The sequence below is a fragment of the Dryas octopetala genome, chromosome 2 (genome assembly GCF_963921425.1).
Source record: "Dryas octopetala chromosome 2, drDryOcto1.1, whole genome shotgun sequence".
NCBI classification, from domain to species: domain Eukaryota; kingdom Viridiplantae; phylum Streptophyta; class Magnoliopsida; order Rosales; family Rosaceae; genus Dryas; species Dryas octopetala.
The window spans coordinates 32,799,899-32,814,687 of record NC_141367.1 but is presented as its reverse complement, the minus strand read 5'-3'; the positions used below and the strand labels follow the sequence as shown (position 1 = coordinate 32,814,687).

Sequence of the window (14,789 nt, the reverse complement as noted above, 5' to 3'; positions counted from 1 at the left end):
ATATAATGTTATTGTTTTTTTTCAGGTTATTTGGGAACCATACAAATCCCAAAGACAAGCACACCCATTGCCAGCTATAGCATTCTTCACAGGGATGATAAGGTGTTTTGATGTTGTTGAGCCTTATTGTCCCGAGAGAGTACTTAGGCAGTTTGGGAGGGTACAGACGATCCCCCCTGCACCACGTGCGGTTTTTCAGGGGGTTAGAGGTTCGAATGCGCACTCATACAGACCCATGTACAACTATTTAGCTGGTATGTGGGAGGCATGGGGGAATCACGTGTTGTCTGAGGAGGCGCGCAGTATACCGGTGAGGCGGCCATCGGATACTGTGAGAGGGTACCTCGATTGGTTCACCTCTATATCACATCCAATCGTCCACAACCCTACTCGCAGAGGTGCATTTGACCCACACGCCACATCGGATATTCCACACGCCACATCGGATATTGCATACTACCGGGTACGTAAATTTACACAATAAATTTTCTCATTTTCCGATTGCATCTGTTAATGTTCGCATATTTTGGCTTTTAGGAGCGCGAGGCTCGGATGCTACGGATTACCCAGCCGATTATTGACATGGGCGAAGAAGTTGCTATCACACGTCCTACTTACCTCTATCAGTCCGTTCAGAGTTTGCAACATATTTTACAGGGGACGCATTTGCAGGACACTATGACATACCAACGCGGTTCGAGGCGGCGTCTCCGCCAATGATTATAACTTGATATTTTTGTAGTTTCCGTAACTAGATAAGGTTTTATTTATGTCAAATACTATGGTTAATTTATATAATTGAATCCACCTCATTTTTTATGTGAAATACTTAGGTTCATGCAAAAAAAATATCCAAATACTTATATATACTTAAATCCACATACTTATATATATTTAAATAATACAATAATCTCATCATAACTCAATGTAAATGCATCAAGTCCAGAACATAATCAATCACTATCAAGAGACACTGGTTCTTGTGTGGATGGATCACTATGGCACACAAATTCTTTGAATTGCTCAAGGCGATGTTGGTATCTAGTATACCACATTTTTGCGCTTTCGGTGGCATGCAAGGTCCACACAGTAGGAATAGGTGGCATGGGGTGATCCGGTACTAAGTGTACCTATAAAATAGCATTACACATGAGTTCAATAAATATGGAATAAATATCCACTAAGTGTACCTATAAAGATAATTTAAATATCCAATAAAACAAACCATGTAGTTCAATGTGTACCTGTACGAAATGATCGTCATTGACAAAACCGATACCAATCTCACGAATCTCGGATCCCTCTAGTATATCTGGGTGTACGCTAAATGGTAGGCATGTTAAGCATAACGACCTAGATACATGGGTCACCACTACACCATAGCATGTCGCGATAACATATCCCATCTCCGGCATGTCCATCCAATAATCCTTTGGTGCAATAAGAGGTTCTTCAAAATACTCAATCGAATGCTTTAGCTCAGCAACTCGAGATCGACCAAATATGGACTCATATAGGATGGACAATGACCGTAACGAGTGGAATAAATCTATACGCACTTTCCGCCACGCATCTTCACCCAACCCCAATGCCAAAGCTACGACTCTATACCCACAATGACCGTCGGATTTCACATCAGTGGCACCGGTAATGAATGGCCTAATGCTAGCGTTGAATTGCTGTGTATACCGGTGGGTCGGAACAGATGGCGTGAGTGATGTCTTATATGCCTGTAGAAAAATATAAATAAATCCGATTATGCAATGAGTATTAGTAAAATAAAGTAAGATCATCCAAATGAATTATATACCTTCAATTTTGATACTCTTGCCTTTGGCATCTTCTTTGGTGAATTGGTGCCAACTGTACATATTGTAGGTGATGGTGAGTGGCTACCTTGACCCGAAAGTGCATACTCGAAGGCAGATGGCAAACGGCGGGTAGAATTTTCGGCTTTACTAGGGCGCCCTTTAGTCTTTACCTTCGCACGCGGTTCTTTTAGCACCGTTATCTCTGGATTCATAAGCTCTTCTATTTTCAAACTCATCATCCTCTTAGTGTCCTCATTCTGTCCTTCCATCCATATTGCTAGTCTATCAAGTGTTGACTGAACCGGTGGATTTGACACTATCACTTGTGGTTCGTGAAGCATATCCAACTTTCTCCAACGGGGATGCACTGAATCAAGTGGAATACGCATCTTACGTCGCCTATACGACAAAATCTCATGTGCACATGGCAAACAGTGTGTATGGCGAATCGTGCAATCACACGGTAATGTTCCAGTCGGATTTGAATCGGCCCTACAAAAAGAAAAGAATTATATTAGTCAGTAAGCATCACATTAATGAAGTGTTCATGGTAGTAATTATAGTTGAGTTAGTATCCAAATTACCGGCCAATCTCACAAGCAATTATAGTCAATGCCGCCATAGATACATAACCAATCAAATCTTTCAATTCCGGCTGTCTCATTTTGACTTGGACAAACGTTCGACTCTTCTCAAATGATGCCTTGATGTGTGTATGCTGCAATACTAACAATGAGTGTATATGTGCCCAAGAGGTATCAAAGGGAAGCTGGCTAGAGCCAAGTTCCCTTTTTAGCTTCGCGTGTGCACTTTCCGCCCTATTAATAGAGTCAAGTTAGTTTATATACAACACAATATAATAATTAACAAGTAATGCCAAATATGTGAAAGTGTTTACCTATTGGAAGTTGTATTACCAAAATGCATACATGTGTCTGTCCATACAGCCACAAACTTCTCCTTGAAAGGTATCAACCAAGTGTCCTTCAAATAGTCAATAACTCCAGGAACCCAACCGAACTTAGATTCAATCTGCTGTAAGTCTCTTAAATACACATCTTCTGACGTTGAATTTACCAAGGAATACCATGAACTATAAAACTTATCCCAATCATCCTTGGTTCCAAACTTTTTCTTGCAATTTGCCATCACATTTTTGCTAATGTGCCACCTACACAATAAATGTCTAGCAGTAGGAAAAACTGCAGAGATTACATTCATGAGTGCTAGATCTCGGTCTGTGACAATCACACCAGGAAGACAATCATCGCTGAGTAACGACCTCAATCTAGTCAAAGCCCAAATGTAATTGTCTTCCTTCTCATAACTAATGTAAGCAAATGCAACTGAGAAAGTCATGTCTGTGGATGTGACCCCAACAATCTCAAAGAGTGGCAGACGGTACCTATTAGTCTTATACGTGCAATCCATGATCAATACATGTGGAAATGCACGTAAGAGATCAACACAACCAGGGTGGCTCCAAAACAAATCAGTCACAATATCATCACCACCAGAACATCTATGCCACTCAAAGTATTTGTGTTCAGATAACTTACTTAGCAAACACTGCATTTCAGTTTTTCCAGCCTTCTCTTTCACCCTATTGCGGTGTCTGACATTGTATATTGTTTTGATTGTTGTTGTATTCGAATAATCCCTTTCCTTCAAGATGGTCAGAATCTGCTTCGGTTTCACTAAACTCTTAGACATATCCACCAATAAAGAACTCTCTGTTTCAGATAATCTCCCCACAAATGAGTGTCCTTCACCAGTAACTAAAACTCTATGGTTATGCACTCCACATACCACACTTAGCATCCATTCATCCTCATTACCAGTTTGCACACCCTTTAATGAGAAGGGGCATCCACATCTTTTTGTGGTAGAGTCCCTACCATCCTTAGGACGTTTTACTATACAACTATCAGCATCATACTTGGATGGCCTATGGTGACCACTTCGTTCGCAACCAAGGAACACTCTAGCTTTCTTCTTCCCCACCCCTGCTGTATTAGACCTCATTATGACAATGACTATGTTGTTCGTCCTTCCTTGTGCACGTGCCCAGCTAACCAATGCATCCCTCGAATGAAATATCTACACATATGAAATTTACATTATTCACATTTCAACTACATTTGCAACATATATTTCCCAAATAACAAATTCATACCTCGTTTGTTGTGAATTCATTACTATAGTCACGTGAGTATTCGGTCAAAACCTTGGCCTCGACCTCGACCTCGACCTCGGCCCCAATGTAGTCCTCAACCTTGCTGTTTCGAGTAGAAGCACCACCATATTGCTCAGTCGGTTCATCATCCTACACATAAAACATGAAAATAATGTCAAAACAGTACGTTCGGTAGAAGGTTACCGAACTTAATGAATCTGTTCGGTAGAAGCTTACCGAACGAAATCATACTGTTCGGTAGTAATCTACCGAACCAATAACCTTAGTTCGACAGTTGACTACCGAACAATATCGATTTTTGTAAACAAAATACTTCATTCGACAGATGTCTTCCGAATATATGTACAATGTTCGGCATGTGTCTGTCGAAATTTATAAGTTCATTCGGCAAACAGTCACCGAATGGATTTTTTAAAATTTTTTTGTAATTTTCATTCGGCAGCTAACCACCGAATATGTAAGTTATGTTCGGTAGTCATCTGTCGAACAATGCAGAAACGTTCGGTACTGGTTCGCCGAATGAACCGCGAACAGGAAATGAAAAAGACGAAAAAAAACTCAAAAAATCACGATCATACCTCGTCGGAAGGCGAATACGGGACGAGTGAAGGCTCCATTCATGAAAATGAAGACTTATTTGGCAAAATGGGTAAACACTTTCAATGAGGAAAAATGAAAACTTAGGGTTTAATGGAGGAAAAATGAAGAGAAGAGGTTATGAGAGGAGGGGGTGTGCAATGAGAGTATTTTGGCTGAGGTTTAAGAGTTTGGGTGGGGTGTGTAAGAGTGTTGGGATGGGTGTGTAAGGAGAGTTTTTTTTTTTTTTTCAAATAATAAAGGTTGTCCTTTTTGGTCTTTTCTCTTTGTGTCAATTAAGTACTTTCACAAATTGGGTTGTTAGGGGTGTGCAAAGAGAAAAATAGGGGTGTGCAAATAGCAGCTCCCAAAAAAAATTGCACAGACGTATCTCAACTACCATTTTTTGACAACTATCAATAAAGGACATTCACTTATTAAAAAAATAAAAAATTATATGGATTGTGATGTGGCAAATGATTTACTCATTCCTTCGTATCCATATGCCAGAAAATGCAAACATCGATACACATATACCCAGTGGGAGAGAAGTTCTGTGTCCTTCCTCCATATTGTTATTGGAAATCAAGTTTCGGAAAAGATGAAGTTGTACTCAGATGACCCATCAAAAACCATGAGACTGTCTACCAGTTTTAATGTGAAAAAGGAGACGGTTCACAACTAGAGAGACTATCTTAGACTCCATTGCTAACCTCTGGACAAGTACGTTCCTGAATGGCCCTCCAACCCTCCTTCCTTCAAGTATGTTCTCTCTCTCTCTCTCTCTCTCTCTTAAGTCTTAACTTATGGCTCAGTTCAGGCACAAGTGGTGGCGACTGTCTGCCACGTTGTCTTCCATTATCTTTATTATTAAAATGAGTTTGGCATTGAGAGGGAAATATAATATTAATGTTAAAAGAAAATTGAATTACGTTTTTTATTTTACTTTCATGACACATGACATGCTGATCTCATATTACAACATCATGAGTATCAATTCATACAACTGAATTCATGGTTAAGAGATTGGCTTCAACACATACAGTTTGCATGCATGAGAGTTCATGGTGGCTGTCAAGTTTCCAACAAAACGTGTCTTCAATGTCTTGTGCTGCATATGAGACGTGCAGAGATATATATCAGTAAGTTATTATTTCACAAGACACAGATAGTTATAGATGGATCATACCTGCCAAAGATCTCTTGCTTCAACAACACTGTTTTGGGGGATCCCAATGTCATCCCAGTGGGCTGTAATAGAAGTTCGCCAAGCGCCTCGGTTGACAAGGAGTAAAGCTACTCTGTAGCCTGAAAGGGGGCCAGCCCAAACCTGTTGGACATTACATAAATAAATGATATATCAATCTCACAGTGATACAATTCTTACGGATGCAGAACCTACAGCAGCCTACATAAAACATATCAGAAGAAATTGCTGGCACTTTCAATCTTACCTCAAGACTCCCTTCCATTCTAACCTTTTTAGCTTGGACACCAAGTGGATCTGTTATAGTTAATCGACACGTACAAAATTATCAATTCAGAGTTCTATTAATATTGCAGACTAGTTCACCTATTGCGAAGGAGAAATGGTGTCTATCTCTCAAGGTTGTAGATACCTTGGTTGACGGAGATAACCTCTTTATTCGCAATGATCTCCATTGTCTCTTTTGTTATATTCCTCACATCACAACCAAGAAGAAGGGGAGCCTGCAATGTTGCTTGTATGTAACCCAACAGATGATCCAAAGATGCGCATTTTATATAAGAAGAACATGCATCTAGCAAAGAAAATGTTTATGGTATGTACCTTAGAAATGGCCCATATGCTAAAATGGACTACATATTCATCTTTTGTCATTCCTCCATTTCCCACCTCAAGCATGTCGGGATCTGTTCAAATTCAACAGAAAAATAAGATGAGCCTTTTAGAAAAAACATCAACCATGTTCCCAAAGACTATTGGTGAAACATGCTTGCATTAATTAAGGGAATGCTAACCATTCCAGCCACCAGGTCTGGCAAATTCAGCATAAAATTCATTCATGTCTGCTCTAGAGACCATACTGCCAAGGAAAATGCAAGAAAACATTATCTGGGGTCCATGAATAGAAGACCAATTTACTTAAACCCCCCCCCGGCGAAAACAAATAATAATAAATGAATATAAGACCAATTTGAGAGCTAAAGCACAATTTTCAATTTTCTCTACCTTTCCCATTTATCAGAAATGTCATTAGTAGTTCTCCAGCTATTTCCCACTTTAGCACCCCATAAAGCAGGATGCATATCTCCCCTAAAAAAGGACAGAAAATAAAGTCAAACAAAAAACACTAGGACCATTGCCATCAAAAATGACATGGCTTTTGAGTTTGAGTTTTGACAAAGAAGATTACCATTCACAAAGAGAAAAGAATATGGGATGGCCTGCTTTCATCAGAGCTTGGGTCATTATAGGGTATCTACATGAAGGTATGGAAATCCTTATCAGGTATACAGATAAATAACTCCGGGAAACTTAAGTGCAAGCAAAAAAGAGCAATCAATATGCAGTATAAGTATGGTACCATGACAGATATTCCATATTACCTAACTGTTGGCTTTGAGCCATCATTATTACAGTTATCGTACTTCAAATAATCAATACCCTGCAATGAAAGTCCAGTATTTCAAGATTCTATTATATCATCATTTCTAGATGTTATGTCTACTTGTGATTGAAATCATTAGAACATATCATACCCAAGCAGCAAAGATGTTGGCATCTTGTTCCTCGTGACCAAGTGAACCAGGCATGGTTTTGCTGCAAGTAAAGTACCTGTCAAGTACAAGTGCGTGCACTATTTGTTTAGTTGTAACAAATTATATGAGTATTATATATCGACATTCAACAACAATTATGCAGCATATATTTGTATTAGAGTAGAGTGTAAGAGGGTCATGTTACCCTGCATCTGAGTAGATTCCTAGCTTAAGACCCTTGCTGTGGACATAATCCGCAAGAGCTTTAATGCCTGATGGAAATGTTGATTTCTTGGGTGCTAGATTACCCTGAATATTAAATCTCAGGTTTAGTAAATCTCTATAATCTTTTTCATATAATTTTTACAGCCAAAATTGTTTGTGATTAAAAAGAGAAACAAATACCTTGTCATCACGAGCTATTTCGGCCCAGCAATCATCTATAGATAGCAAGAAAATGAAGTATTTCATCAGCCACTTGTGACTAAATGAAAGATGGAAAAGACAGAAATTTTTTTGGCAATGTACCTATGTTAACATAGGTATATCCAAGTTTAGAGAGACCAGTGGAAATCAGAGCATCGGCTGTCAAACCAGAGAAACAAGAACTGTTATTAACCCCTAAATGTACAAAACCAACAAGTCGATCTAACACATCTCAATAGATGCATTTATCACTATGCTGCCATAGCTTCGTGAACATGACTTTAGTACGGGAAACTTGGATTAAGCATAAGGTCAAGTTACCGGTTGCTTTGATGATTTTCTCATCAATTTTGCAGTTGAAGTGATTCCAACTATTCCACCTAAGCAAAAAGAAAACTGAGTAAACCTACAAGTATTTGAAAAGGATTGAAAACATTGGGCAAAAAAAAATTGCACATGTGGAGGACAGATAGGATATGGGAATAAGAGTTAAACAACTCTCATTCGATTTATTCTCATTTGTAAGCTATTCCTACATTGAGAATATTATATCTTGTGCAACCAATAAGAGAATTTATCATTCCTTGAAGTGTCACAACTTCAAATGAGAGAGGAATCATTGAGTAAATAGATCATGAGATTTTCCATTATTATTAAAGTAAAATAGGGAGAGATTATAGAGATATATACTAGAGAGAGATTACAACAAAGTAGATCAAATGGTCAATGTAATATACATAATTAGAAGCTGAAAGATGAATTGTTATCCTTGTTATACAGTCTGGATTCATGATTCGATGGATAAGGATTTACATGAACTGGAATTGCTACGACTACTGCAAAAATGCAAAATTGTCATTACCAAATTTTATTTTTTTTCCTAAGAGAAGACTCCAATTTTCTAATTTTGCAGAAAGATATTTTTGGGTCTGATCTGACCACTAAAGAAAACCAAGTAAAAACAGAGAAAGAAAACAGAGGAGTTACCCCATGGGAGGAGTGATTCCAATCCCATTGGCAAGCAGATTTCGTCTGAGTTGCTCTTTGGTATGTGCGACCATCATTCTTGTTCTCTGTGAAGCAGAAACACCCATTAACATCGGGGGTGATACAAATGAGCATAACATCACTGTCAATAGTACAATCGTGGCTGTTGGCAATGCAGCATCAGTATGAGTATCACCACCCTTTTTCCTCATGTTCACCATTTCTGTTTTCTACTACTACTGCTCTGCTCTGCTCTGCTCTGCTGCTGTTGCTTCTTCTTTGCTATATCTTACTCTGTCACTCTCTCCTCTAGTCTATTGCTCTCCAGTTTACTCTCTGCTACTACTGTACAAACACACACAGACACTCTCTCTCTAAACTAATGTCTAATGAAAGTAGCAGCTATGTGTATATAGACAAGATTAGGATAAAAAGATAAGGATTCGTTTATAATGTTTCCAAAAAAGGACTCGTTTATAATCATTTTAATTAATCTGGTTTACAATCATTTTAAGAAGGATAATTGTTTCGACGAATTTGCCCGTGGTGTCAATTTCACAACAGTACCACCAATCTTATAGGGATCGGGTAACATTTTAATTCATGAACTGTTATTGGGAAAGGGAGAGGAATTCAGCAACAACTACAAGGGACCAAAATATTAAACCCAATAAATTATAATGCTAATTCTGACACCAAATCGTCTTTATAAATAAGGACAAAAGGTAAGTAAATAAAGAAATTAAATTAGTGTAACATCCATCGCTTACCATAAAAAATTTATATGTACAGTGTATTAGGAAAGACTAATTAATTTAGATATTTGAAATTAAGATAAGGATTAGGATAATCACAAATCATATATGAGTTGAGTTGGAGCTGAAAGTTGGTCTTTAGACTTCACTGGCTTTTGTTTTTGGTCGAATACTTCACTCACTAGCTTAGCTAGTAGAGACAAATCACACATGCTTTATGCGAGTGACCCAACTGACACGCATGCGATTACTCTCCACGCCACTAACAAGTTTGCCTTACTACATCACGTGACTTACATATATATGACAATAGAAGCGAGATTCTTCCCTGACAAGTTTACCTTACTATTAGTTTGGACTTTTGTTATTTCCTTGTTGGCCTTGTTACCTTGGTGGTATCAATGGTGTGGGGTTCTGTTTCGCACACGGTCCTATTTGGGACCAGAGGACCTCATGGCCCCAAAAACCTTAGAGAATTTCCTAGTATTATGCAACGTTGCATTTTCTCCCATCTAAAGCTGTAAAGATGACTAATTCAGCAGAGAAAGTGCGAACATCTGACATGACCAACGACCGAGAATACTAGACGGAAGGGTTTCCTGAATCTTATTTCTATACCAGGAGGGCAAATCAGAATACCCCATAATAGCCGATTGAGTGAACAGCATAAAACAAGAAAAATTAAAATCTAGAGGCATCATACCCTCTCCCATAGTTCCAAGGCAAAGAAAAAATAAGACTTTTCAGCGCTGTGAAGGCTAAAATAGCATAGAGTATAAAAGAAACTAGAAACCAAAATACAAGTCCATCTCAACAACAAGGCACATTGCCTTGAGATGCAAATGTTGGCATTCTGCATCCTCAATCTTATTTCACCAAGCAGATCTTAATAACAGAGGCAACTCCAATACGATGAAGTACCACCACAGCATCACCAGGCATGCACAGTTGCCTCTCTGTTGCTGACTTCAGAGCAGCTTCCAGGATCACCTCTGTAGATTCTGCATCAGTGGCCTTTGCAGATCCTTCAGCCAATAGAGGAATCAAACCCCTGTAGATCAGGCTATGTCTTGCCGGAGTCTCATCACTGCAGGTCCAGTCAAACGAGTCTGTGGTCAAGACTGGAACAACTACCGATAGAATAGGAACAGCTGGCCTGTACTTGGCCACCAATTTGGCAGTCGTCCCACCACGTGTCAGCACAACAATGAGTTTGGCTCTGGCCTTGTTGGCTGTTCGGACAGCAGAGGACGCAAGACTCTCCAACGGACTCATTGGAAGTGGTGTTGACTTTATCATCTCCTTAAAGATAGCCCCATAATCAAGGGAAGATTCTGCCTCAATACATATTCGAGCCATGATCTTCACGGCAAGTTCTGGATAAGACCCAGCTGCACTCTCACCACTTAGCATGACACAATCAGTGCCATCAAGGACAGCATTAGCTACATCTGTGGCTTCAGCACGGGTTGGCCGTGGAGACTTGATCATGGATTCAAGCATCTGAGTGGCAGTGACCACAGGCTTGCCCACAAGATTACACTTATATATCATCATTTTCTGAGCAAGGAAAATTTTCTCAACTGGGATTTCCATTCCAAGATCACCACGGGCAACCATGAATGAGTCAGTCTCACGCAATATCTCATCAAAGTTTATAACTCCCTCCTGGTTCTCAACCTTCAGAAACCACAGCAAACTCAAATTCACTAGTTAACTAATTAAAATTATATCTAGTCTAGAAAAAACCCTAATCTTGATTTTGCTCTTAAAAATGTCAAAGTTTCCTTCAAAATAAAAAATAAAAAAGCATACAAGACTCCCCACAAATATGCAAATTACAAAATTGCACTCACCACGCATATACAAGCATTAACATCCAAACAAACAGAGTAATCTGCATACATGCATGCACATACAAAACACACACAGACACAGAGCAATTAGATGTCACATGGGCATTGCTTATTTCTTTCAAAAGTAAAAGCAAGTTTTCATTTATTTAAAAAATAAATGAAAACTTGCACTAAACAAATTTCTGGTCATGTAAGCTGATCTGTGCTTGGGTGCTGAAAAAATTACCAGGTTTGGCTAATTAAGCATACAAGACATACACTTAAAACAAAACAAAAGAAACCTGAAAAAATGAAGCTACATGTCATCTTACTACATGAACAACTAAACATTGAAAAGGAATAGCATACCTTTGACATCAATTGTATGCGCTTGGCATGAGGTCCAAGAACTTTGCGGACATTAACAAGATCTGATCCCTTGCGTACAAATGAAAGAGCAATCATATCAATCTTGTTTGGCACACCCCAGTCCAGAATATCTTCCTTGTCCTTCTCCGTCAGTGTGGGAAGATCCACCACAATACCCGGAAGATTGACATTTTTTCTCTCACCCAGCATTGCAGTGTTCTCGCAGCGGCACCTCACAGTACCAGCTTCTGGATCACAAGACAAGACAGTGAGAGTAATGGTGCCATCTGCACATAAAATTGTATTTCCAGGCTTCAAGTCCACAGCCAGCTTCTTGTAGCTCATGGAAATCACCTCTTGATCCCCCTTGATGCTGTAATCAGTAGTAATGGTGATTTCCTGCCCTTCCTTAAGTTGAATAGGTTTTTCACCCTTGAGGAATCCAGTCCTAATCTCAGGTCCCTACAAGAAAAAAAAATGACAGTTTCATAGTTGAACAATTCCAATTAGTGACAAGCAATTCAAGCATAAGTAGGCCAAAAAGAGAAGATCTATTACAAACAAGATTATGAAATCATCCCCAGAATTCAAATTGCATTAAATGTTCAGAGAGTGGAATAATATTGTTTGAAGTGTCAGTCAGGCATGACAGAAAGGGAAGTAGCAGGCATTCAGTTTCTAAAATAAGTGTAGCAAAAATGATTCAGAGATGAAATAACCCCTAAAGAATAGCATTCTATTTTTAAATTGGAATAAAAAAATCCTCTGGTTATGACTTTTAAGTTTACACACAGGACCTTATAAAAACACATTGTTCATGATCAATAAAATATACCAAGGGAGAGGGGGAAAAAAATAAAAAACCTTATCTTCTACATGTGAGCTTTAAAGAACTTGTAGACCATACGATCTTCAATTATTGATAAAGTTTGTTGGTTTACCGATATTCCCAAAAGTTTAAGCTTTTAGGATATGGTTCAACAATTATTTATACTCTGTACACTTCCCCCCACATATGGACCTCATTCCACCACTAGAGCCCAACATGTACAGTTCAACTTAATATTGGGAGGTTGCAATTGCAAGGATTCGAACTTGGGATCTCATGCTCAGGTACCATGATAAAGTTTGTTACCAAAACTCACAAAAAATTAAGCTATTAGGACGTGAACCAACGATTATTTTATATTCCAACAATTAGAATTTCAGTAGAAGGCACGAACTACAGAGTCTTTGTTTCATATAATGAACAACTGTGTGTACTCTTCTTCTATCTTTCAGAAACGAAGGACAAAGTTAAGTTAAAGAACCTCAATTGTTTACTGATCTAGACCATTTTATCTCAAGAGAACGCGAACAGTCAACTAGATGCATCAGCAAGTGGTAGATGAATTACCCAATGATATCCGTGAATGCTCAGAAGCTAAACTATGGAGTAAGAATGCCTACAAATACAATTTCATACAATGAATAATATGTTTATTTAAACTCAAGCAATGCCAACTTAGGAGGAATACTTGATGCTAATTGCAAATCTTTTTATCAAACCTTTATAACATCATTTTAGGCAAGCACTTTTGTGCAAATTCCATCCAAAATGATATTAAAGATGAAGAATTTGAGCGCAGAAAAGTCATATGGCAGGCAAAAGAAAAGTCATTTAGGACAAACACACTGAAATCCAGAGACTGAGAGACAAAGCAGGTAGCTGCTGGCCTGTTGCGCATTTATTTATTAAGTTATTTTATCTTACTAGAGGAAAATAGAAAAGAAGAAATATTATTATAAGGAATATGAGGGAAATGAGACCTTGGTGTCGAGCATGACGGCGCAGAGGATCTGGGTGTTGTGCATGGCAGTGCGGAGGTTGTTGAGGGTCTCTTGGTGGTATTCGTGGGTCCCATGGGAGAAGTTGAAGCGGGCGACATTCATGCCTGCCCTGAGCAGCTTCTCCACCATCGGCACCGACCGAGATGAAGGACCCAACGTGCACACGATCTTCGTCTTTGGGATACGCCCATCGTTGGGCAGCTCCTTCAGTATTCCCTCTATGTCTATGTTCGCCATTCAACTGATTCAAAGATCTGATTACCACAAACACGATTCGAATCAATCAATCAATTAGAATATTAGATGAGATCAACACACACAGAGAAAGTTGAAGCTATACTTGCTGCTGGTGGCGTGCTTTGCTCCTCACAGACTAGTAGACTACACCTTCCCTTCTCTTACCTAAACACTCAGTACGCACTAAAGAGCAGAGCGTAGAAATTGAGTTGACTGCCCTTCTCTTTACTCTTTAGCGCAACTCACAAAAGCACAATGTGTAAACCGTGGGCAACTTAGAAACCAGTGGACGGTGAAAAACCAGTGTACCCTCATATTCCCAAAAGGAAAAAACTTTTAAGTAAAAAAAGTAAAAAACAACTCCTAAGTGTATCCAGTACAAATGAAAGTAAAAAAACAGTAGAAAGCAACCCATGGCGGCTTGGCCCTTGGGGTTCACCGACAGAATATTACTAGCATATCTCTTTTCCTTTTCTTTTTCTTTTTCCTTTTCTTTTTCTAAGGATATTAAATACTGATTACGTAATTAACACCACTCGTCCTCAAAGAGTCGCTTGCTAAGATAGTGAGATCGCCTTCTAATTTTATTAGAAAAACAAAAACAAAAAAAAATGTAGTCGCTTTTTAGAAATTTAAGATATAGGTTTCAGACAGCCTTATATCATAATAAATCTTGTGAAATAGGTAGAAAAAAGACATTTAATAAATGTTAACATTAGATTTTAATTCTTAAACTTATTTAATGTAAAAATGAGACCATTAAGATTTTTTACCGTCAAATTAATATTATACAACTGCCTAGTAAATTTGTAACCTATTATTTCCAAATCTATTCCTTGAATTTTTCTTTACCATATTTCTAAATAATTAAATATATTGAGCTGTATCATACATGCCTTTTACTATTTCAAATTGTATTATTTTTCAACTTAAGATATTTTAAGGTTTCCTGGCCAAAAAAAAATTATTATAAGGTTTAAGTTACAAGATAATCACTGGCACATGTCAAGGGGCGATAGGAAGG

General features: G+C 38.4%; 4 protein-coding genes across 5 annotated transcripts; all 4 read right to left on the bottom strand.

Annotated features, from left to right (window-relative positions):
• Nucleotides 1-838: 838 nt before the first annotated feature.
• On the bottom strand, nt 839-2,963 carry LOC147295905 (uncharacterized). The gene is made up of 5 exons (XM_086234280.1): nt 2,710-2,963; nt 2,396-2,629; nt 1,811-2,303; nt 1,245-1,730; nt 839-1,130 (listed from the first exon to the last, which is right to left on the bottom strand). The coding sequence occupies exons 1-5, from the start codon at nt 2,958-2,960 to the stop codon at nt 954-956; spliced, it is 1,641 nt and encodes a 546-aa protein (XP_086090406.1). The 5' UTR covers nt 2,961-2,963; the 3' UTR covers nt 839-953.
• A 7-nt stretch (nt 2,964-2,970) lies between these two features.
• On the bottom strand, nt 2,971-3,524 carry LOC147295904 (protein FAR1-RELATED SEQUENCE 5-like). Its single transcript, XM_086231294.1, has 2 exons — nt 3,027-3,524; nt 2,971-2,982 (listed from the first exon to the last, which is right to left on the bottom strand). The coding sequence occupies exons 1-2, from the start codon at nt 3,522-3,524 to the stop codon at nt 2,971-2,973; spliced, it is 510 nt and encodes a 169-aa protein (XP_086087420.1).
• A 1,970-nt stretch (nt 3,525-5,494) lies between these two features.
• LOC147295903 (alpha-galactosidase 1-like) lies at nt 5,495-9,100 on the bottom strand. 2 transcript variants are annotated; one of them, XM_086230305.1, is made up of 15 exons: nt 8,740-9,100; nt 8,074-8,132; nt 7,855-7,911; nt 7,732-7,766; nt 7,532-7,635; nt 7,327-7,402; nt 7,174-7,232; nt 6,981-7,046; nt 6,797-6,880; nt 6,586-6,650; nt 6,395-6,477; nt 6,204-6,294; nt 6,039-6,088; nt 5,774-5,914; nt 5,495-5,695 (listed from the first exon to the last, which is right to left on the bottom strand). In XM_086230305.1, the coding sequence occupies exons 1-15, from the start codon at nt 8,958-8,960 to the stop codon at nt 5,603-5,605; spliced, it is 1,284 nt and encodes a 427-aa protein (XP_086086431.1). In that variant the 5' UTR covers nt 8,961-9,100; the 3' UTR covers nt 5,495-5,602. The 2 variants fall into 2 exon arrangements, with proteins under 2 accessions (XP_086086431.1, XP_086086432.1); XM_086230306.1 differs by having other exon boundaries at nt 8,074-8,158; nt 8,740-9,036.
• A 974-nt stretch (nt 9,101-10,074) lies between these two features.
• On the bottom strand, nt 10,075-14,036 carry LOC147295902 (Pyruvate kinase family protein). Its single transcript, XM_086231949.1, has 4 exons — nt 13,869-14,036; nt 13,508-13,782; nt 11,699-12,160; nt 10,075-11,174 (listed from the first exon to the last, which is right to left on the bottom strand). Exons 2-4 carry the CDS (start codon nt 13,763-13,765, stop codon nt 10,362-10,364), a joined length of 1,533 nt encoding a protein of 510 aa, XP_086088075.1. The 5' UTR covers nt 13,766-13,782; nt 13,869-14,036; the 3' UTR covers nt 10,075-10,361.
• Between the last annotated feature and the right edge of the window lie 753 nt (nt 14,037-14,789).